This window comes from Manduca sexta, chromosome 8, assembly GCF_014839805.1.
Source record: "Manduca sexta isolate Smith_Timp_Sample1 chromosome 8, JHU_Msex_v1.0, whole genome shotgun sequence".
In the NCBI taxonomy this organism is placed as follows: domain Eukaryota; kingdom Metazoa; phylum Arthropoda; class Insecta; order Lepidoptera; family Sphingidae; genus Manduca; species Manduca sexta.
The window spans coordinates 884,093-909,073 of NC_051122.1; the positions used below are offsets into that span (position 1 = coordinate 884,093).

At 33.8% G+C, this 24,981-nt stretch overlaps 2 protein-coding genes and 1 long non-coding RNA gene across 3 annotated transcripts; 2 read left to right on the plus strand and 1 right to left on the minus strand.

The window, feature by feature from the left end:
• The first annotated feature begins 3,297 nt into the window (after window positions 1-3,297).
• On the plus strand, window positions 3,298-4,540 carry LOC119188618. Its single transcript, XR_005111969.1, has 2 exons — window positions 3,298-3,532; window positions 3,952-4,540. It is a non-coding gene; the product is annotated as an uncharacterized LOC119188618 (long non-coding RNA).
• A 300-nt stretch (window positions 4,541-4,840) lies between these two features.
• On the minus strand, window positions 4,841-6,568 carry LOC115452498 (39S ribosomal protein L23, mitochondrial). The gene is made up of 3 exons (XM_030181040.2): window positions 6,385-6,568; window positions 6,011-6,290; window positions 4,841-5,097 (listed from the first exon to the last, which is right to left on the minus strand). The coding sequence occupies exons 1-3, from the start codon at window positions 6,396-6,398 to the stop codon at window positions 4,939-4,941; spliced, it is 453 nt and encodes a 150-aa protein (XP_030036900.2). The 5' UTR covers window positions 6,399-6,568; the 3' UTR covers window positions 4,841-4,938.
• A 417-nt stretch (window positions 6,569-6,985) lies between these two features.
• On the plus strand, window positions 6,986-23,633 carry LOC119188619 (tyrosine-protein phosphatase non-receptor type 9-like; the record flags this gene model as incomplete). Its single annotated transcript, XM_037436352.1, is given in 4 exon segments — window positions 6,986-7,071; window positions 18,779-19,000; window positions 22,062-22,151; window positions 23,493-23,633. Coding segments are annotated over 4 exon segments (486 nt in total), but the record flags the coding sequence as incomplete, so codon positions are not given.
• Between the last annotated feature and the right edge of the window lie 1,348 nt (window positions 23,634-24,981).

Sequence of the window (24,981 nt, forward strand, 5' to 3'; positions counted from 1 at the left end):
ACTATATCAAGCACCCCACGCTTTCACGCAGATCGCGCGCTAGCTCTATCTCTTTTACTCTTTCACAGCGGATCTATACAAGAATTTATTAATCCTGGCGGTCCTAATAAGGATAATGGGAAACTCTTATCAAATTATTGCATTGTCATCGGTCCTTGATACGTGTGTAAAGTTTCAAATTAATCAGATTTCAGGAAATTGGTGAAAATTGAGCTCAAAGATTCCGTTAGATACATACATACATAGATACAACCCAAGCTAATAAAAGCGTGTTAAAAATAAAGGTACCTCACACTTGACAGGTAGCAGTTACCTAACTGAAATGTGCCAAAAAATATTTGAATTGAAGTGTGTAACAAAACGGCCTTCCGTACAAAACTAAATACAATTATTATTTGAACAATTGATCGGCATAGCTAGCATCCTTATAAGCAAACCTTAAGACCAGAGACCGATAAACTATGTACTCGCTCCCTTCCAAACACGCCACAGATAGCATGCCCTTTTTCAAACTACGTTTTGAAGCGGATGTGTACAACAGCGTACTGATGATGCCTCCGATCGTCAACATTAGACCGTAAGACCGGTAAAATCAACATAAACGTACTATTTATCTTCCCAATGGGGTGGTGATAATGCGTTTTTTTTCTCATAAAAGACAAAACCATAGGTATGACGGCTATGCTTAGGTTTCGAGTTCAATCCCCATGTCAGGAGAAGCGATGATAGGGTTTCTACTCAATTTAAGCCCGGAATTTAGAATTGTGCCTGATAAATGAAAATAGGAATCGAATCTCTATCTATATCTACCTAACTTTATCGAAACATCGCTGTAGTAAAACTTCTGGCTACCTCTGAAAAGGGAAAGAAGGTGTAATACTATGAAATTTACACATATGTAAAATTTTATAAATAATTTTAGAGTAATAAAAGATATTATTGCTGCGTCATGAAAACTTTAATATCGAAGATCGTTAATTTAAATACAACAAAATTATTCTAAATATGAACATTAATATTTCCATAGTCGTTTTATTTTATAGGTTGCGCCCATTTCAAATTTACTTGTGTTAGCCTTTTCTTGTGGGCATAGAACCCCCAACCCCTTTCGCGTCCCTTTTCATTACGCGCAATGGGCTTCGACCACATGGTTAATTTAGGGGGCCATTGAGGCGTGGAAAACTCGGGCACTTGTCTAGCAACCTGAAAATAGCGATGATTATAAATATAATCTGGAGTAGTCCCTTAGTTGATTGACTTATTTAAAGGTATACTGACAGCATAAGTACATATTGAAGCTATGAGGTATTGCGGCTGATATGTTTATATGCCAATAACAGGTACACACAGTATCTACCTATTATTTTACGTGTTGTGTGAATAGAAAACAAAGTATAATATTAAAGTTAAATAGGCCAAAAACATATTATAAAGACTTAAGTAATACTTGTATTTATTATATATCTAGCTGTTGCTCGCAGCTTCGACCGCGTAAAAAAGCCTTTACCGCTCCCACATAGTAGCGGTCTATGACGTCAGCACCATCAATTTAAAAAAGTAGATGAAGAAACTGAATTTAGCTCCTACGAGACTAAATTACCGGGATAAAAGTGGCCTATTTGATAATCCAGGACATGATCCATCCGCGGGCCAGATTTCACCTAAATCCGAGTGGTTTTTTTGCGTTTACATTTAACAAACGTCTTAACATCCAAATAGTTTCACAAACTTTCGCATTTATAATACTAGTAAGAAATAAAGTTATTTAACAATAAATACAGCTCACTACAGTCGTACTTCAATTCAGCATAAAAGTAATTAAATATTATTAATTAAGTATTTGTAGAAAGGTCATTACTATTTACATGTTTTAAAACCTTTTGACCTTAAAAAGGTACATAATTCACGTACAAATCATAAAGCAATAACAATATTTTACAACAAAAATTAAATAATAATAAGTTATTTGCAAAATTCAAAATACTGAACTTACTCTATTCAAGGAATGTTGGTAATAATTAACATTTACTCCATCCATCCCTGGGGGTGGTGGTGGAGGTGGTTGTTCGTCTTGCGCATTACTGTTATTTATAACGAGATATATTGCAAAAACTACCAAGTAGTGTGATCCTTTCATCCTCACTGTTCACTGGTCTATTGGCATACCATACGCGCAATTTATCTTTATAAGACGGTTCGTTGCATGATGGTTTATGTAAACGGAAACCTTTGACACACAATAAAACTACTTCCTGTGCGATTCATGCAAGTGATACAAGATAAAAATGCTAGCAGTTATTGTGATAATATAATTAATTACGTGTCACTAGCGTGTTGGAAACATTCCGGATGTTAATCCCAAATGAGGAGTCATTTCTGTAATTACCGAGTTGCAACTTGCAGGGTTCCACAAAAGTTAACTGAGATAGTAATCCTCCCATCACATTCGGTTCTTAGTATACTCAGTTTACTCTACTACTGCCTCCGACAAGATTGTCTAAGCACTTAGCCCAAGCCTTTCCGTTACGAGTATTGTATTAACAAATCCTTCACGACATAGTCTGTATCGATCGATCTGTAAAATTTTAAGCTAGAAATTTAGCAACGTGTAGCGTATTTTACTAATACATGTCCACGGTAAAGGTTTCAGATTTCATTTTTCATAATAACATAGTAATACATAATATTACCTTGCTGGTGTTTTTATAATGCGTCCGCGGTACGACCACCATGCTGAGGTTCCGATATAAAGAGATATAGAAATAATATTGGGCATTTCGGCACCGTATCAAGTCCAGAGTCTAGGCTCTCCATCACATCATTGAACAGAATACTCAAGGCGAAAAGTGACTGCATTAATGGCACCCCTGTCTACCCCTTCGGGCATAGATAGGAGTGTGTGCGCTAGTGCGTAGGAAAGTCCTCATTATTATTTTAGTTTTTATTACAGTAAGAAGACAGAGCTGCGAGAAAAGCTAGCAGGTAGCCTTTATTATTAGGTACGGATCGAATTTAGCTATTGATGTAACGATAACATTTTTTTTAACATTAATATTCTTTCTTCTAAAATCATTTATTACGTGATTCAGCTTGCAGTACATCACTACTTGAAATTTAAAACCTTGTTATTTTGACAATTGACATAAATCAAAATTATGCTTGATAACATTCTCTAATGCTACCCGCCAAATTTAATTGTTTTCAACTTAACGGTTCTTTCAAAACTATAAAAGACATAATATCTATATACGTTTACAACAAATGTTAAAGAACAGTTACATTATTTGAAGAGTTAGTAATTGTTTGAATTCTTAAAATGGAAAAGGCAACTCCCGTGGTAGCGGCGGCTAATGGTAAAGTCCCGGCGACGAGGCAAAATTTACTAACTCGTATTGGCCGAGGAATACCAGAGGTCATGAAGATTTATAACCAAAAATGCGCATGCAATAGAGACAAAACAATTGTGTTTTGCCGGGCTTGTGGCTATTATTGCTCAGGACGAATCCGAATCAAGTGCGAGAAGCATCCACGGGTAAGGTTGTTGTTTTTTGTTACGAATCTCATTATTTTTTTTCTAAAGTATCTTAACTAAATTATTGATACTTGTATCTTATTTTAACTGATCATACTCTTATAAATAGAAAGTATAATTATTATATTGTGTTTCGGAAATATAAGGTTTATGCAGTAGTATTATAGAACATATTACTATCAAAGTGTAATACTTATTTTTTGAAATGACATAAATTAATTTATTTAAATTTGTAAACTGTAAAATGGTGAAGTATATAGCAAATATATATCAATGGTATAAACACACAGTAGGTATAAATTAACATTATGATTAATCATAACTTATGCTAGGAGTTTTACTCCATGCAGTAATATAATTATAGAATAGGATAATATTATAAAATCATGTACATACTTCATACAATTTATGTTTTCCAGGTGTCCTTCTTGTTGGATATTTCAGAATGCCCTCGGTGCCATTCACCTGCATTTCTTGATGAATATTATGCTAACATTTAAGACACTCCATGACATTCATTACATTATATTTTTTATATACATTGTTATATTTTTTTCATGAATACTGTTACTGAATCAGTGAGACAAATTTAAAATTCAGTAGAAATATTTTTGTTGATTTTTTTAGGTATATTTGTTAACTAAGAAATGGTTAGTCTAAAAACATATTTTTTCTGTTTCTACATGATCTTAATTAGTTGTAATAAGTAATTTGTTGGTCTGACAATATAGAAGCATTGATTGCTATTCAGACTTGTGCCAATGTGAGGCTTTAATATATTATAAGATAGATATAAGTTTATCTTGTGTAACACATGGCATTGATTGCCTTTTTCTGTTTTTCTAACAAATTGTAAGTCAAACTTTATTTTTTAATTATAAGGACCAGAAATAACTATTTTTTGTAACAAAAATATAGTTATTTCTGACGTATTTCAAATGATTGTTATTGATCTGTTAAGTTTATTGTCCACTTTATTTTGTAAAAATAAATGGCATAAACTAAAAATATATTGTTTTATTGTATTTCTTAGCAATATGCTATTTCATTATATATAAAATAATATAATTTTTTTTTATTTATAGTCAGCCACAAAAATAGCTGAACAAATTTAACACTCAAAAAAATAAACAGGTCCAACCACATAAGTGTGCAGGTTATTTATAGTTTTGAATTCATTCAACTACTTATATGGATACTTATATGTACATCATATTTGATTACCAATTTGCATCATGTTCTGATGGTCAGACTAAGCTAAAAATACCCATTTCAATATAATGATAGAATACTAATAATAATGCATACTTCAGTTCAACCTGTTTTTAATATTAATTTGTAACTGCTTAACAAATATAAAATAAACCTACAACTAATTTTTACATTTTTTATATCAGTATATCTGTTTATATTGAAAACCAACTGGGGATGTCAGGTCTATCTTTGTTTTGGTTTATGTACTTTTTAAAACTTTTCTTTGATTCATCTAATGATTTAGTGTGTTCCTCCTCTTCAGACTTTTTACCAGAAAGTAAATCTGGGAATTCAAATTTCATATTCTTTGGCTGCAATAAAACACAATGTTTAGTTTAATAATATGTAACTAAAAACAGTTTGGGAAATACAATTCATTAAAATAAAATTCCTTGATTTCTTAAAAATGTATTGTACATATATATATATATATATATATATATAAGGATACCAGTCCGAAAACATTAGGTCATCAGTTGAAGTTTTTATTTCAAACTTAACTGTTCTTAGTTCTGATCAGCTATGTTCTTTAATTTTAGGCCATTAACAATATAATTATTATTATTAGGATATAAATAAGCATAGAATTTGAAATATATTAAATATGTTTTACCTTCATGCTTTGGTTTAATTATTAAACATACTTATTAAAAGAGATAAGTAGTTATAGCTGAGTAGGATGCATACATTTCTAACATTTTGGATAAAGTTAAACATATTAACATAAAATTCTTAATATTCATTTTAAATAGGAAGCAACCAAAGCAATTTATTTAGTCATATTTTCATTGTAACATCATAAATTGCAAATATTTTTCGCCAAATTGATTTTAATTATATATTGTTTTAATAATGTGAAAGTTATTTATTTAAAATCATTTGATACAAATGTAAACCAAATGTTCATACTCTATTATACAAAAATAAATTTGTTTTTAAATTAAAAATGTAAAATCAAGGGTGAATGCTTTTTTTTTCTAAATGCATTCTCAAGATCTGCTGTATGATATGTGTGTTGCATTATCCACAATTTATGTTGTGTGGTGTGGGTAAAAAATGTTTTGGAAAATCATGGAAATTAATGAATTGTAATAAATTTCATCTGAACTCATTCATTTCAACTAAATAAATAATTATTATCAGTTACATCGATGATTACAAGCCCCCTTGTATTTTTGTTTAATACAGGTAAAAATTATTAAGTCATAATAAAGATATACTTACCAATGTAACAAATGCATATTTTATATCATCATCCTTTACTACATAACCCTTCCCAACATCTTTGCGGAATTTCCCGGTGGTGATTTTAGTTCTAACATCAACAATCGGAACTTGGTAAATTTTCTCTAAATAATTTTTGATGTCATATTTTGTCATTTCCATTGAACATTGGAAATGTACAATATTAGGCAACTGCCTTGGCAGGGGTCTAACCAATTTCATCCAAAAGTTTGGTAGAAAGACTCTCAGCTGCGGATTGCCTCTCTGGTATATAGGATACCTGAAGAAAAATAACGTAATATTAATTATTGATATCTAATTTGTATGAGTTTTTATATAAATAATTAATATTTTATATGTTTGAAATATCTTACCAACGTGTTGACATTTTTGTTTTGGTGCTAGAGGACTTCAATTTTATGTAAAGTTTAAATATTTATGTGATGAAAAACAGTAACGAAGCATAACCTCTAAATAAAATGATTGAAAATGATAATCCATAATGTTTTTTTTTGTTTTTTTTTTTAGCATAATTTTCTCTTCGTTTTTCAAAAGGACAAGGCAAAGGCTGTTGACCGTGCAGGCTTGTACGTAAAAAACGTATTCAAAGAGGTAGCAAAGCAAACATTGTTTTTCTAACATGTTTTTCTAACTACTTAGATGAGAAATATCTGCAACTCCTTTTATCCAATAAAAAATCAATCTACGTAATATTACATAAATAATATTTCTCAGAAAACCAGCGGTAATGTGTTACATGTGTTTTATTCGTTTAGGTTTTAAACTGTAAGATAAATTGTAAATAATTATTTTTATTTGATTTATTTTGAGGGCTAAATCGATAAAATACGATACGATACCATCCAAAAATACGAGAATTATAGGCGTGATTTTAATAACAGCTCTCAAAGCACTCTTCCTTTTTTGTTTTATTTTCTTAAGGGCAATGATGTACATACTTTAATCTTACCGATTACATTTTTTATTAACAATGGCAGCATTGAAGTTATTGTCAGTTGATCATAAAGATGGCGGTGGCTCTGTCACCCGATCAAGAGGTGGTGAGTAAATTTAATAATTTTGTACATAAATTGTAATGATATAAATTTGTAAATCTCAGCATATTAAAATTATGTAAAGCTAAAGAGAGTTTAAGTGAATATTCTGTTCAGTAATATGTTATTTGCTCGATAGGATGTGGGTCATAAGTTGCGTCGTTTACCATGTCATCAATGTTTGTTTTGATTTCCCCGCACTGGTTGGGTATTTGTTACGTTCTTCGGTATTTCGTATGTATTTCTCTACATAAAATAGTTGTGGTTGTTCTGATGTTGCAGTGTCTGAGATTATAACGAACTTGTTTTATTTACAATACGAGTTCGTTGGGCGCTTTGTAACTTGTTGAGATTGTTTTCTCAGTAGTTCGGTATGGCCCCTCCTATTTCCGTTTACATTTTTTGTAACTGTTTCTTTGTAATAGGCAATTGCTCTTATTTAGTTGCACAAGAAATTTTGGTGGTGACAAGGTAGTTGCAAAAGCAACTAAGACACCTCCTTATGAATATTTAATTCTTTGTCTAGTAGGATACAAAAAAAATGTTAGTTGATTTTTTGTGTAAGTAACAGGTATAAGGCAATTAAAATAATATTTAGAAATGTTACTTTCACGTTCACTAAGTTTTTAATTTATGTATGCATCATAAAAGGTGTTATTCTTATTATCACAATAATTGTTAATTAGTGTATAGTTTGGCTATCATTTGATGTCTTGTAATATTTGCAATTTCTAATGAAAATACACAAGAGGATGTGTGTACGCTATTGTCCCACTGTCAGTCTAAAAGTAAGCAAAGTTAACCTATTGGCGCTTTAATTTTCTTTATCGTGCAACTTCGGTATCAAATATTATGGACTAACAGTCAACTAATATTATAAATGTGAAAGATTGTTATGCATAAACCGTTAAAACAGATGAATGATTCAAAATGTGCTCTAGATAAAGAAACTTAGATGTCTTTTTCCTTAACAAAATGCACAGAGGGACCTTTATTCTAGGAACAGATGTTCATGAAGGTGGAGTTGTGCAAACAAACTCCTTATTTGTACAATTTGTATTAAGGCTGCCCAATAGAAGTAAAATGTCTTAATGTAAAGTATTTGAATGTAATAACAATTAACTATTTAGCAAAGATAAGTTATTCAACCATGCTTTAAGAATTTTTGTGAGGGTAGTTAGGGTTATCATATAGGCAATCTGAAGTAACCACTAGTCATTTTTAATTTATCTTGTTGCTTGCAATTCAGATGTAATAGTAATTTATTCTTAAAAACCGGCAGTATTTGGCTTTACCTTTCCATGACCTTAAGCTGCCTGCTAAGGCTAATGAAAAATTATTTGTTTCAGTGAATAAATATAGTGTCCCTGAAGTTAAATAAATGTCAAATATTTTAATTCCATTAATTATGTGTTGTTTTACATTACAACATAATTGCAAATATTAAAATTTTCATTAATGGTTTAATATTTATTTTATACTAACTGACCCGACAGACGTACTGTCTTAACTCTGAATTTGCAGCGCGCATTCTGTCAATCGCTGACAGTTATTTTAAACAATTGACAGTTGTATAAAATTAATATTTACATTAAGTTTTCTCAAATTTTCTAATTTTCCGCGCAATTTTTTGATTTTTTTCTTCCATAAGAACGTTCTCCTGACAATAACAAACACAACAAAAAAATTATATAGTGAAATCGGTCCAGCCGTTCACGCGTGATGGCGTGACCAAGGGAAATAGGGATTCATTTTTATATATATAGATACCTACATTCTCCTTCATTTCTGTATAACAAACTATATTATTCTTTAAAATTCTGTCAGTAACAATGAATTAACCACACAGGTGAAAACAAATATGACTGGAAAACATATATATTCTAGAAGTTGAAAATATGAATTGTAGTTGCCATTAGATTTCGTAACTGCTTCCGAAATAGAATGGAATATCGATTGTTCGGCCGACGACCTCACACATCCGCCTACATTTAACTACATCATGTCACATGGTATTTCATTTTAGATGAACGCACGTAATTATTTACATAATCGTAATCTAAAGTGCAGCAGTTGGAAATAATCGTTAGTCTAGACAGGTGAATTATGTAGCGAAATGCGCTCTCACAAAAGATAAGCGATGCGTACGTAGCGAGATGTATCGTTTCTGGAATTAAGATGTTTCACAATCTTTTTTAACCCTTCTATGCGCGAATCGTGACATCTGTAAATGATTTCTAAAGCGTTTGAATTATGAACGAACCAGTTTCGGTTGTATATACAAACAAGTACTTTCGGACGTAGAGACGCAAAAAGGATCCAATCCACAGTATGGAAGAAAATGAGCCGAGTATGCCAAATTAGTTCTAGTCTATAAGGTCTATTTTATTTGTAAAAAATATCTTACTCAAAATATGTTAATTTTAACTTTTTATTAACAAAATAGAATATCAATGAGCAAAAATACGATTTAAACTTCAATCTTCACTATTTCAAGTTATTTTGTGGGCTGTACTATATATACGTCCTTTTATTTTATACCTTTTACCAGTAAATTTGTGGAAACTTGGATGAATTCACCGTTTTAAATTCGAATCTAAACATTATCCCCCTTATTCATAAACGTTTTTTATCTAAGGACGGAGTAAAGCTGTGATAACAAGCCTGTTTCTCAGTGCCCAACGGCACTGAGAAATAGACATAGGGCCGTTGTGATTGGTTATTATTGTTGTATTTCAATATTAGCCAATCACAACGGCCCTACGTCTACGCACTGCGAAGACTGCCATGCCGTCAGCACTGAGAAACAGACTTGTTATCACAGCCTTACTCGATCGTTCGATAAAAAACGTCTATGAATAAGGGGGTAAGTTCCTTGCATTATTGTATGAGTAGAAAGTATATTATGTTGAATTTCTTAGATATTTCAACTGGCCCGAATTATCTAAGAACCTGCCAGACAATGTTACATGTGAAACTACCTTATTGACGACCAAAAGCGAGTGCGATAATCCTTACACATTAATTATGACATATATAAATATTTCGGTCCGCAGATTAACAGAATTAAAAGCTTTAGAGTGGTTTTTAGAGTTAGTTGGTATACGGACAGACACTTCTCAACGTAATACAATAACATGCTTGAATTAGTAATGGCTAAAAGATTTACATTTTGAATGGATATAATCTACCGAGAATATGATGGTATTCCAGGATTAATCGTGTTCTTAAGCGAGACGATTAACCTCGTGCATTGTATAAGCCATTTGATGTTGAAAGTCCTTAAGAAGCAATCTCGTGCTACCCGTGTAATACGAGGATAAGCCGATTTCTGAAAACCTTCTAAGTGTTTATTAATCTCTGACTTTTGAGTAGTTGTATGTAGTAGGATTGAATTTCGTCTACATTATCAGAGTTTTTGACAATATTTGAAAATATTGACGTACAAATATTTGAATCACGCTATGCCAGGTTTCCAAAAGAAGAACTTACCTCTATTGAAGAGACGCGTTAGGTGGCCTTAATTGAATTTTCTGTTTGATATTGAGATGGGCTTGCTCTCTTTGCAGTTCATTTCCTATGCAGATATAAAATAATGTTTAAACCATGTATAAAATATTTATTTTATAACTCCAATCTAATATCCAAAGTCCTTACTACACTCAAGTAATATTGGCAGAGTTTTTGCCGATTTAATGATGTGAGAATTAAACTAAAGAGGAAATCAACGTTATAAATCAGTACTTAAGTGTGAGTGACAGAGTGCGGCCGGACGTTCAGGTCCGTTCTACATGATAGAGTGCCCTGCGCTGTCACTGGCTCGCTTGTTTGATACCAATCAAACTGTCAAGTCGTAAAAATACACTGCTTTGGAGCGTTACTGTTTCGATATTGATGAATGTATTGTATCTCGCTTATTTGTTATTACAGAATATACTTAAAGTTGTGTTTACTTATAGCAAAGATTGGCAAAAAAAATGTTAGAGCTGAAATTCTGTGAATGATTTCAGGTTGCCTTATAGATAAACCCTCATTTAGTATTTAGCTCAATAAAATTGGTCACGCTTTTCTTTAGCAAGATTTGTTAACACGACATTGACAATTAAAGCTAAATAGCGACTGTTCGACGCAATTATGCGGGCATCCGTGGCTTCCTTTAAGTTTCAAAAGACTCAAAATACATATAAATTTACAAGCAGTTTGTTAGTTTGGAGTTTGAGCAATTTTATATATATGCTTTCAGACGTGACCTTTGCTTTAAGCATGAATAAATTCCGTTTATTTTGCTTTATCTCTTCCTTTGATAAGATATCAATATGGTCATAAAAATCAAAGTATTATACTGTATTATGACAACTTGTTTATCCTTGAGTGAAACTTTGAATTAAACTGTCAACGATCAGACTATACGAAAATGTATACAATTTTGATCGTGAATTATAGTACGGTCTGTTAATTCAAAGTTATTGATAACGTTGTGCGATTTGCAAGCTTCGTCGTTTAGTCGTTTTAAATATAACTGCATAATAGTTATCAGTATTTTTCGCATTAAAAAACGGAAATTTTTATTACTCATTCAATGATACCGACGACTTTATCGGTTTTAAAGTTTCAGTACGCTAGTAGACCTGCGGACTACGAGGCGCGATAACCTTGAAATATTCCAAGGTGTAATTATTTTGTCTGGCAAGATACGGAAATAAAAGCGCTCCCTTTGCCTGTATTTATATCCGCCAGTTCGTTTAAATTAATCACACGCAAACCGTACGTTTTGTTGACGTTTAAAGACTAGAAATTATAATTAGGCACGAGCTTAATTTGGTGGATCTCCGACGATTGTACTGATTATATGAAAAGCGAAAACAGAATAGCCATTTCACTGCATTATTCTTTGAAACAGTGGTGCATGTCTGGAATTGGTCACGTGATGTTAATTGATCTGCACGACCCATAAATATGCATATTTTCGGAGAGTTGTTGATGCGCTATCGACTTTAAGGAATATAATTGAAATAGCAAGGGGAGGCGTTATTAGAGTTTTCGAATATTTCCCTGACCATAGGTACGAAACGCTATAGAAAGCTCACATTTTACATCGTTTTTTTCTGAGCCACAGTGGTTCAATTCCCATCTACACAGCCTATTCAAGTTGAAGACAATATTGTTTACGGTCTGGCTTATTCACTACAGTTATCAAATTGGCCGTATTTTTCTTATACGGACACGGCAAAGTGACCGCACTGCACCTCATGGTAAGCGAAGTGCGGTTCAGATACAGTGTCGATTTATAAGAGATGATTATCCTTTGCACATCGAGACAATTATGTCGGCCTGTTTGAACTGGATATACACAGGCTGATCCCGGAACGCGACATGCTTACCTGGGCGACTAAGGCGGGTTTAAACACTTCCAGCAATACATACCGTATTAAAAGTCTTGTATCGAGATGAATCTATCTCGTATCTGCAACTCAAGATAATAATATCTTGTAATTAATACTCGGTAACACACACATGTATAACCATGACCTCACACTGAGATAGATAAGTCATTTTGCAGATATGAGATAGTTACCAAAGAATTTTAGTCACACAACATCTGTAACTGAAATAAGTAACAAATAGTTGCGCATTTTACAATATGTTTCGGCCGATACGATTCTGCGGCCTTTCGATTTACGGCTGGTTCGTAACACCTAGCTCGATGATTATTATATAGGCATGAGATTGCTGATATTCAATTGCTTGCTATTCTACCTGTATTAATAATATAGTATTGTTATTAAGTTGTATACACAACTACATGGCATGCGTAGTTCTATAAGATCACCTTACATCGACAGTCGACACGCTGTGCAGGCTAACGACCTTATCTGGACACATGCCGCGTAAAATGAATGCTTTACCACGTTTGTTGTTCAATTAATACAATGTGTTTTTCCAAGCATGGCCCTTGTTCCGGCTAACGGAATGTGGACACGGTTACTCCCTTATGGGTATCATACTTAGGCGATTGTAAAATCTAGAAGAACTGAAGAACTTCGAAATAATAAAGCAGTATAAAAGCCATAGAATAGCAATCGACAAAAAGATTGATTAGTAGGTATTCATAAAACAAATCATAATAGTAAATGTGAAACAGATTGTCGTAATGATGATCCAAAATCTCTAACTTAGAATTGACTTAGTTTGTATTATAAACCCTGGTTTAAATACTTGTCGACGAGTCATATTCGTGCATGCATTATACGTCAAGTTGTTCGGCGAACTATTGGCCAGTGGTATAAATCCGCATAATAGTTATTGCATTCAGTAGTAGTATAGTAATTGTTACTCGTACTTTAAGTATTCACCAGGAGGTCGCCACAAAAAAACTTTATTTCCAGTATTTAACAAATGTTCTATATTTTAGTTTATCTATAAATTTTACTAAAATAATTACATTACAATGAGATTTTTTTAATTCTAAACTACATTCCCCCGTTATCACATTAACTTAGTTTCCTTGTTTCCTTTAGCATAGCGATTGTCTTGTTCAGAATTTTTAACTTGATAATTATTATAAGCTATAACAGTTAATATTAAAAACTTTGTGTGATCCTCGGAACATCTAGAAACTTTGACATTTGGTAGATAAAGAAGTAGTCTCCAGATATAATAGATATTCCATTAAGGACTTTTTGTTTGCCAGTTTTTTCCTCGGTCTTGTAAATATCTCAAGAACTATTTTATTCTTAAAATAAATAATAAAAGAAATATTATGGCTGAAAAATATTTCTTTCACTAAATAAATAGTTTTGTTACAATGTATTTAAGATGTTTTAGGTCTAGGCATTCAATATTTTAGAAGTTCTATACTACAATTTCCGTAACGTAACAATATAAAAAAGATAAAGAAAACAATATAAACTTTGTAATACACTAGAGAATTTGTATTCTTTATTGATACATCTCGTTTTTTTACACATTTCTAATCATTATTGACGCATGTTACAAATCAGCGTCCGTAAATACCAATATGTCGTGTCTTTCTGTATATGGAATCGTGTTGTCTGGGCACGTGGCACGCAAGGACGTCGGTCACAGATATTACTTTTTTCTTTGAGACGTGAAATACGATTCGCAAACGGTATGCCATTTTTCCAGTAGATGCCTTTTGATATAAAGTTGATGTTCTATTGTGTTTCATATCGAGCGAAGGCTCGAGAAATGGTGTGTTAATTTCCTGATTTGCTTCTGAACTAATCTTTATTTTAATGAAATGTGTCTAAAATGTATACGTTCTGATTTGATTTTTTTCTCATATATCACTTAGGTATAGTTATTGTCTAAATTTATAGTAGAAATATAATTTATAATAAGAGGACTTTAAATACAAATTATATAAAATGTATATTATTTTAATATATTAACAGGTTATGAAATACCGAGTAAAATATTTGTTTCCATTTTAGAGGAATTATACAGAAGTGATCTATTATATACGTATTTTTAAGGAATCGGGAAACGTGTGTTTTGTATCAAGACATTCGAGTTTTTAAGGGTATCATGAATAATTTTGCGTCATATACATATTGCGTCATTACGTATGTACTTTGCTTTGGACGTAGACTCATTCCTTATACTTATATCCTTTAGGAAAGAGTTATTTTCAATATTTTATAATGCAACTGGTTTTACACAAAGATTAGAACATATTCTATATGTATAATTTAAAACTTTATAAATTCTGTTTGTTTCCTGATTTTTTGCGCAACTATGGGATTTATTCATATATCGTATATTCTATATTAATTTACAAAAACCCTAAATGCGGCCCAAACTTGATTACCCATCCTGTAAGTACTACAAGAAAGACGTAGCTGTTACCACTTTTATAGTTGTACCATGTTACAATTTTCACAGTTATAATAATACATGTTATATAACGACCATGATATTGTACAATTAACTATAAATTTGTTATTATAATTTTGCCGACACAACTGGAATTGTTATGTGATGCATCATACGCTGATTCCATTGTATATTCGTGTTTTATAGTTTTATGCAACACAAACGCGTCTCAGGTGAGAAAGGTTCCAGGAAATATAATTTCTGCGAACTACGAGAGGGCAGGCTCATGTTCAGTTTCGTGGTAAATGTAATTTATGAGTTAAGTCATCAAGAGGGTTATGATTTTAGCAGTATAGGTATCGACCATATGTTTGTGTTTAACTCATAATGCCTAATCTATATTGTTGGTAACATTCTTAGGTATTTCACGTGTAAAAGAATGTAGTGTAGAGTTTGTATTTATATGTGACACGGGTATTTTATTATGGGCCTGACGACCTTCTTCCCACAGGAGTCAGGACTGAAGTGGGTTTCGAATATATTTGCCTATAAACATCGGTTATGGAAATCATAATATGTGTTATCGCGTGTGACTCAGCATTTGGGTTTTTTTCTGTTGACTGCATATTCAGCTCATGAATATTATTGTAAAGTTTTACAGAGTATACGATTTGAATATTCATATATCTGTATAAGGATTTTGTAAATATACATTGTGGTAATCTTACTTTTACTAATACTATAAATGCGAAAGTTTGTGAATATATTTAGATGTTTATCAGAAGTAAATGCAAAAACAGTTGAATGATGAGGACGAAGTTGCACAGACTACGTCGGGCATTAATAGATAGGCTATTTTTTATCCCGATAATTTGCTCCCAAGAGAAATAATGGAAATTTTACTTCAGGGTTTTTAAATAGATGGCGCTGGGGTCACATAAATGGCACTATGAATCGCTACAGTGTTTTAGGGACTTTTGTAGCGGATAAGGATTTTCACACAGGTGAAGCCGCCAGGAACACCCAGTATTGTATAAATTATATCGTTACCGTTATAGTATAAATAATAGTAGATCATTATCCGATTCAGGAAATCATGCTATTACATCTAGTCGAAACACCTACTGTGATGTAAGGTCTCAGATTACTGATCGGTATCGATATTTTTCTTCGATATATCATTATGAACATCCTCGTTAACTGTATTTATTGTGATATCAATGTCGTCTGTGATTATTTTAATGCATTTTGCTACTCGTTGATCAAACTACGATTCCTTGAGCCTGGGGACGTGAATTAAGTAATTAAGGCGTAGAATATTATTTTATTTCAAATACTTTGGTTTGAGAACTCATTTTAATTATGTTGATGATAATAATATGTTGTCTGTTATTTTTGTTGTGGTCGTTCCAAGAGTTCGCATATAGTTTTTGATTTTACGTATCCCTTGTTATCGTTCCATAAACACAGTGCCCAAATATTTGTTTTGTATCATCCTATTCAAGCTGAAAAAGTGCCCTCTTCTGTAGTAATTCAAGTAGAAATATAACAATTAAATTAACAATAGCCTTTTCTCCACATCACAATAGGTTCACTTTGTTTGTTTACATTGATTTTTTTGTAAACAGTTTATACTTGATTGTTTTTTCAGGTAAATTCAGATAATATAAGAGTTTTATAACATTACTTCCATAAACATCGCTTTTTGCCATAATAATGTTACTTGTAGCACTTTAGTTGAAAATAAATATTGGTAAGCAAACGTATGGATTTGTTTTGCGCATTTAAATGTTTTGCGGACTGTGTTTGCATCGTACTAGTATTTTAAAGTTATACGAGCTCATGTATATCATAGGTAAATTTAAAATAGCTGGACAGATGGGTAAATACATTATATTCGTGGCATTTCTGTCGTATGAATGTACCAAATAGTCAATCGCCACATTAATTTATCCATTTCAATATTTAATCATGTAGGTATGTTTTAACTTGCAATAATAGATAATCATACAAAAATCCTAAATCAAAGTGCTGTGCTATGAAGCTTACGTTAATATTTGTAGACCCCATTTTATTAGCAGTCGCCTTACTTTTGAATGTTATGTATTAATAATATTATGTTTTGTATGTAAATATTGTAATTGCGCGTTGTTAGCACACAATAGGAGGAAAGTGAAAATTTATCGTCAGTTAGTACGTCAGTCTGTTTGTTGCGCTCAATGCGTCTACCTTTGGTTTGACAGTTACATTTGGGAGCCGCCTTGAAGCGATCGTGCGTGCGATCCCAATAGGGCGTTGTTTATAAAATAGTAGTTAATACACATCTTTTGTTATTTAGATGTCCTAGTGTATCTCATTTTGTGAATTATTGTGTCGGGTATTTCGTCTTAATTTAATTTTAAAGTGCTTTAGTGCGTTACTCGATATTTTCCTTATGGTACCTATTAAAAGTGTTTTGATGTTGTTTATTTACGTTTTTTATATTCGTTTACTATGTTTTCATTCAATTGTAATGGTAATCAAAACTGATATAAAAACGTTCATTGAACCGGAGCAACATTTACGATAATGTGTTATTGCGTGTGGCACGATATTCTATTCATTGAATATTTATACGTTGTTTTTACTACGAATTCATTAATATCGCTTATTCTTTTAGATCCATTCTATAGTAAAGTTATCGGCAAGTAGATAACTAATTAATTAGCAATACATGATTCAAGGAATAGTGAAGTAGCTGCTTTTGTAAATTCAATGGCTTTTCATTTGTATAAGTAGGCGTAATTTGAATATGCGCACGTAACATTTGAAAAATACGTATACATATACAATACTATAATAAACATTCATACAAAGGACACTTAACAAAGGCATAGCTGAATATACGCCGACGTTCTTGAACGAGTTATGTGCCCCAGCATTAGGCCCCGGAACTGTCGGAGCGGCGTGCAGGAATAGGGCAGGGTACACGCGGCGCGCGTGCCCGCCCATACTAATACACGGGCACCGCGTGACACAGGAAACACATCCCGGAAGAATTAACCCGCCCCGTCCCGCCGGCGATTTGCATCAGCATACATATGCAACGGCCACATCTCGCGAGCCACCGGCGCGGCGCTCTAGAGTGTCCTTCGCTTTGCCATTTTACTTCTCTTTTCCTGTATTGTTTGTGAGTGGCAATTTAGATATTCATACTGTTGGTTTAGAAAAAAAATATGTTTTAATTGGGGTGGTGCCGTGTTTCTTCTTTGTATCCATGTGATATCTTTCAGGCTCCGTGTCCCACTGGCCTTTATTTACTAATAATCTTAATTTAGGCTCCAGTTTGGTTTGCTTTATCTACAGCGGCTTTGTTTGACTCTGATTGGTACAATGAAAGTGTGACGAAATGGTGAAATCAAGTGCTATTTAGTAATAGAATAATCCGTGCGTAATACAAGTTACGAGCGGGGTACCCGCCGGTCGGGACAAGTGCAATCCAAGCTGAAGATGGCGAGGGCTTTACTTGAAAGTGTCAGGAAGTTATTTCGCCGGGTATATTGAATTATTATGTTCTGCTTTGTTTGTTTGTACTTTAATCAGTTTGCGTTTTGAAGAGCTTATTAAACAGAACTCAGCTGCATCTACTAATAATTTGCTAAATTTAAAGTGTTTACGCGCAATAAATAACGTTATTTAGAAATCCTCCAAAGTCTTGTAGGTCTCTAAATGTCTATAAATGTTTATTGTGCATTTGGAATTACACAAGGATAATTATTCCAATAAATGCCTCGAAAGTATATGGGTTTTAGGTATTTGTGTTGTACGACAATGTGTAATACTGAGAGGTTGTGTTGTACAGTATTGTATAAATGACATTGGTTTTGATGATTTTCAGGCGACAAAAGCATTTTTGGACACACTGAGCGAGTCGGGCGCGGCGTGCGTATCGCGCGCCACTGCGATCAAGTTTCTGTTGGCACGCAAGTTTGACGTTGCGCGTGCGCATGCACTCTGGAGACAGCATGAGGCCACGCGCCGCCGCGAGGGACTCAACAAGTTTGAGCCCTTCGTGGACCCTCTCAAGTCAGAGCTCGACACTGGAAAATTTACTATACTGGTATGTAAAGGTATCATAATAAGACTTTATTGCTTGGGCAAATACCTGTAATGGTAATGTCAATAAATGTTATATATAAATAAATATATTACATACATAAGTATACAATATAGGTAATAGATATCTATAACGTGGAACACCTATCTCCTTTCGTGATTGATGTCTATTGATGCTTCACACTTCTCGGAATCAGATCTGTGTTTCGCATACATAGATACTACAGTTGGTTCACGTTTAGATGTTTCGTGTATGAGACATTTCCCCACTTCTAAGAATATTTAATACATTGTAGGAATCAATGATTTATAAAATTCCAATACGAATATTAAACAAGCTAAGAATGCCGTGTATGTTACTCAGGTAATTCGGCATGAACTTTAGTTCTGCAAACCGGATGAGCATTTTATTAATTCCAGATATTATATCAATACTATATAAACAATAAATATAGCTATTGCCTGCGTTCATATATTTTTCTTATATCATCTTAAAGAAAACAAGATTTCAAATTCAACGCTCACCGCTCAGTTTTCTATTAAAACCATATTTATCTTGTTTTGTGAACATTCGCACAAGGTTTCCGTGTTATCTTACGAAACTGCTCTGCGCTGTGGTTTAGCTGTGGTTAGTTATGTACGTAACGGTCGTCCCCATATTACGGATAATGTAAGACTGGAAGCAACCGAGAATGCTCTTATTAGCATATTTTTCCGTGCCTTTGTTCCGTTGTTGGGTGTTCCCTGCCGCAGTACTTTTGCGGGCTATCGATGTTTATATTAACAACTAGCTTTTGCCCGCGGCTCCGCCCGCGTTATAAAGTTTTTCAGGCTAAAGTTTTCCGTTATAAAAGTAGTAGTTTCCCGGGAGCCTTGTTCTTCCCAGGGTCTCAAACTGTCTCCATACCAAATTTCATCTTAATACGTTGGGTAGTTTTTGAGTTTAACACGTTCAGGCAGACAGATGCAGCGGGGACTTTGTTTTATAATATATTTTTTAGAACTTTTTAAGAGGAACAATCCCGTCATACATCATTGTTGCATAACTTTAATCGTTTACGCAGCGCACGCAACGGAAGCTTTTAAAACTAATAATTTTTCCTCGATTTGCAACATGTTTCATTACTGTTCCGCTCCTATTGGTCATAGCGTGATTATATATAGCCTATAGCACTCCAGGAACAAAGGGCTATCCAACACAAAAAGATTTTTTCAGTTGAAAGCGGTAGTTCCTGAGATTAGACATTACTGCTCCGCTCCTATTGGTCATAGCGTGATGATATATAACTTTGAGCACTCCACAAACAAAGGACTATTCAACACAAAAAGAATTTTTCAGTTTGAAGCGGTAGTTTCTGAGATTAGCCATTACTGCTCCGCTCCTATTGGGTATAGCGTGATGATATATAGCCTATAGCACTCCACGAACAAAAGGCTATCCAACGCAAAAATATTTTTCTGTTGGGACCGGTAGTTCCTGAGTTTAGCCATTACTGCTCCGCTCCTATTGGGTATAGCGTGATGATATATAGCCTATAGCACTCCACAAACAAAGGGCTATCCAACACAAAAAGAATTTTTCAGTTCGAACTGGTAGTTCCTGAGATAAGACAATACTGCTCCGCTCCTATTGGGTATAGCGTGATGATATATAGCCTATGGCACTCCACGAACAAAGGGCTATCCAACACAAAAAGATTTTTTCAGTTCGAACCGGTAGTTCCTGAGATAAGACATTACTGCTCCGCTCCTATTGGGTATAGCGTGATGATATATAGCCTATAGCACTCCACGAACAAAGGGCTATCCAACGCAAAAAGAATTTTTCAGTTTGGACCGGTAGTTCCTGAGATTAGCGCGTTCAAACAAACAAACAAACAAACAAACTCTTCAGCTTTATATAATAGTATATATAGATTACGCATGTTATGTTTAAGTGTGACGTTGAATGCATTTTCTGGTATATGCTAGAGTTGGACCCATGTTGGTTTATTTCGGTGGTGGTTAAGGACTCTGATTAACGAGAAAAAGTATATCTCGTGAAAGTGACGAGTATATGTTAAAATGACATGACAAAAATCGCATGAAGCGTCTCTGTGATGTGAGAAATTATCTATACTCCTATCTATACTATTATATAAAGCTGAAGAGTTTGTTTGTTTGTTTGTTTGTTTGTTTGAACGCGCTAATCTCAGGAACTACCAGTCCAAATTGAAAAATTATTTTTGCGTTGGATAGCCCTTTGTTCGTGGAGTGCTATAGGCTATATATCATCACGCTATACCCAATAGGAGCGGGGCAGTAATGGCTAATCTCAGGAACTACCGGTCCAAACTGAAAAATTCTTTTTGTGTTGGATAGCCCTTTGTTCGTGGAGTGCTATAGGCTATATATCATCACGCTATGACCAATCGGAGCGGAGCAGTAATGAAACATGTTGCAAAAACGGGGAAAAATTATTAGTTTTGAGAGCTTCCGTTGCGTGCGCTGCGTAAACGATTAAAGTTATGCAACAATGATGTATGACGGGATTATTCCTCATAAAAAGTTCTAAAAAATATATTATAAAACAAAGTCCCCCGCTGCATCTGTCTGCCCGAACGAGTTAAACTCAAAAACTACCCAACGTATTAGGATAAAATTGGTATGGAGATAGTTTGAGACCCTGGGAAGAACATAGGCTCCCGGGAAAATATATAGCGTGACTTTTATAACGGAAAACTAGCCCGAAAAACTTTATAACGCGGGCGGAGTCGCGGGCAAAAGCTAGTTTTCTTATAAATGTTTAAGGTTTTTAGTATTCAATAGCACTATTGCATTAGGCCCGTAAAGTCAATAAAAAATATTCGCAAAAGTGATAAAATGAGAACCACCGATAACCACGATATCTACTGCTAAAGCAATTATACATTAGTTGGAGTTCTGCATCTTTCGGGAATATTGATGTTACTCTATGTCGATCGATACTGCTGTCAATAATAAAAACAATAAAAGCCAATGTCCCATACCATCAGGTAATGTCAATTCCTTCCTTACATACAACAGTAATGTGTGTGTTTCCGCAGCCGACGAGAGACGCCACCGGTGCTGCTATCGCGGTGTTCACGGCGAACAAACACTTCCCATCGCAGACGACGCATCAAACAACCTTACAGGTATCACGCATCATTTCGGAAGTGGAAAATAATATTCAAATAAAATTATTTTCTCTTGATATTTCGAAGACTGCAGCCGTTATGATAAAAAAACTGCGATTAAATCCAAAAATAGTTTTATTATAATGTCTAAAATTTGCGTAAACATAAGAAATCATTATAGAAAAGAATAATTATCATTCACGCATGTAAGTATGTATTGTTGCAATACGATGTTGAGATGAGATATGCGCAGTCTCTTAAGTTTATGTGTAACGTTTGTCCTCGGCTCGATATACCTTTCAGAGTCGTGAAATAGACTTCATTGGAAGCTTCTTAAATTGATTCTTCAGATTCGCATACAAACAAATTGAGATGAAAACCCGCACACGCGTTTTAATTTTTGTCAACAATAAGAATTAGGTCTGGATATTGGTAATAAAAAAAAAAACAAAAAACCGTATTGGCTTAGAAAACTTTCGTGATATGGACACCACTTCAATTTTAATTATTTGCATATATTTATTAATGTTCGTCATAAAACCACTGTACTGGTTTATTGCTATGTAACAAAGTCATCGATGCATTTACGTCATTACCAAGTGAACGAGAGTGGGGTTTGTTTTGACTCAGAGCAAACACTTATACTTACCTAATCATTTTAATCGCCTCCTGTAAGTTCAATGCGAATGACGTAGACATATTGTATGTAGATAAAGACTTAGATAAATAAAACTAGACGCGGTTCAGAACATGGTTTCAAAAAAAAAAGGATTGAGTCGTAATACAATAATAATTTTTACTGTATTACATCTAATAATAATAGTTGTAATTATTATTTTATTTCATAAATTCTTTCTGTATAAACCTAAATATTTCTGTTTATTGTTCTAAAATGAAAAGCGTTTCCTTTTAATAATAACGGTATTGAAATTACTTGCTTAGAGAGAAAAGTATTTCTCGACGGTCCCCACTACAACAACTGTCGAAACAAGGGGGTAGATAGGAATCCACTGTATGTTTACGGTTTTATGTTCTTGCTGAAATATTTTCTTACATTAAGGAATGTTTTAAAAATAACTGTTAACCCTAAGAGTGTGTGAGAGAGAGAGAGAGAGAGAGAGTGTCACACAATTACGCAATTACGCCACACAATTACACCAGCCTGCTTAAATTGGATATATATGGTTGATCCCGGAATGCGAATCACTTACGTGGGCTTCTATGGCGGGTTTTACATTTGGGTACGGTGGTCCCATTCCGGGCGGTTACAAGATACATATATCCCACAAATAAAATATTTTGCCCGCGAAAACGTAACCAAGTTTATAAGGATTGTGTCTAACAAGCTGTGTTCCCCAGGGCGTGGTGTACCAGCTGGACGTGGCGCTGCAGTCGCCGGACACGCAGCGCGCCGGCCTCGTGTTCATATACGACATGACCGACTCCAAGTACACCAACTTCGACTACGAGCTCTCGCAGAAGATACTCACCATGTTGAAGGTAAGCGGAGGTCATTTAACGATATATACATATATGCGCCATCGCTTCAAGAGGAAGTCTGTTATATTATGTATTGACGAATGCTCTGGTAATGATAAACGAAGCAACAGTGGACCGAATATAGGAGGAAATGGGAAAAAAAATGTGTCATGCATTTGTATTTATTTTATTTTTATTTTGGGGTATTCCAAGAGCTAATGGCTAATTTTACAAAATAAATTTTAACTTAAATAACTATAGGCCAATTACAAGCTTTGACATGTATTACATACAATATAATGAATTTTGAATCAATATTTAATATCAGATTAAAACATAAAATAACGTATAAAATTGTATGTTTATTTTAACATACGGCTTACTTTAGGCTACACCAATTCGGTAACTCAAGCATGATGCCAATAAACTCTAAATAATTTATTAAAACCTAATTCGCCTGTCGTCCACCAAAATAACAATTACATGAAAATGGCAATAATGTAAAGTGTGTCCAAGCGAATAACCACAGCATACGAGATATGTACGACGAAATATTTGGAGGACGGTAAATCGTCCGCATGACGGGTATGAGGCGACGCGCGACACAATTGGGGTTAACTCGGTTAAAAGATGATTGAATATCGATTTATAGTCGGGCCGCGCCGAAATTGTAATTTGCCCATCGGACACGCTTATTAACTGTTCAAGTTTATAGCGAATGCTTCCACGTTGTTTTACGTGGTTCAAATGCAATTTTAATTGACGTTTATTTGTACATCATTATGCCGCCGTGCGTTTCGAGAAAAGCTATGTTAACGGTATTATAACTTGCAATGAGTAGGGACCTATGTGCATACATAGGCATGAAGACGTTTTTTATGGTACCTCTACACGTCGTATTGTTTTGTAGTCTCATATATTCACGCACTTTTGGTTTTAGTAAAAGCTGGTTAATTTGTATCATGCAATGAGTGGTTTGTAAGTAAAAAAGGCTCTGTCACATGAGTTACATAATTTATCATGGAAATCGAAAAGGAAACCCAACATTTATCGCTAACAGCCAGTGTGCAGGTTCTAAAGAAGTCGATGACTTACGAACAAAGTCGATAATTTTATGTTTGACGAGCGAACAAAGTAGTATTAATTTTTATTTCACACACTACATTTAAGGCAAAGAGGAAAAATAAATACACAGTACTGTATATTTACGTTATAAATGTCTGAACCACAAGTTTTATGCCTAACTTCGTAGACTAGTGACGAAAATGACAGTAATTAGGAGACGTACCTCACGTATGAGAATGTAAACCGATAAAATTAACCTCAAACACAAACTCGTTTGAAGTGAATGACTCCATTATTTTCTCAT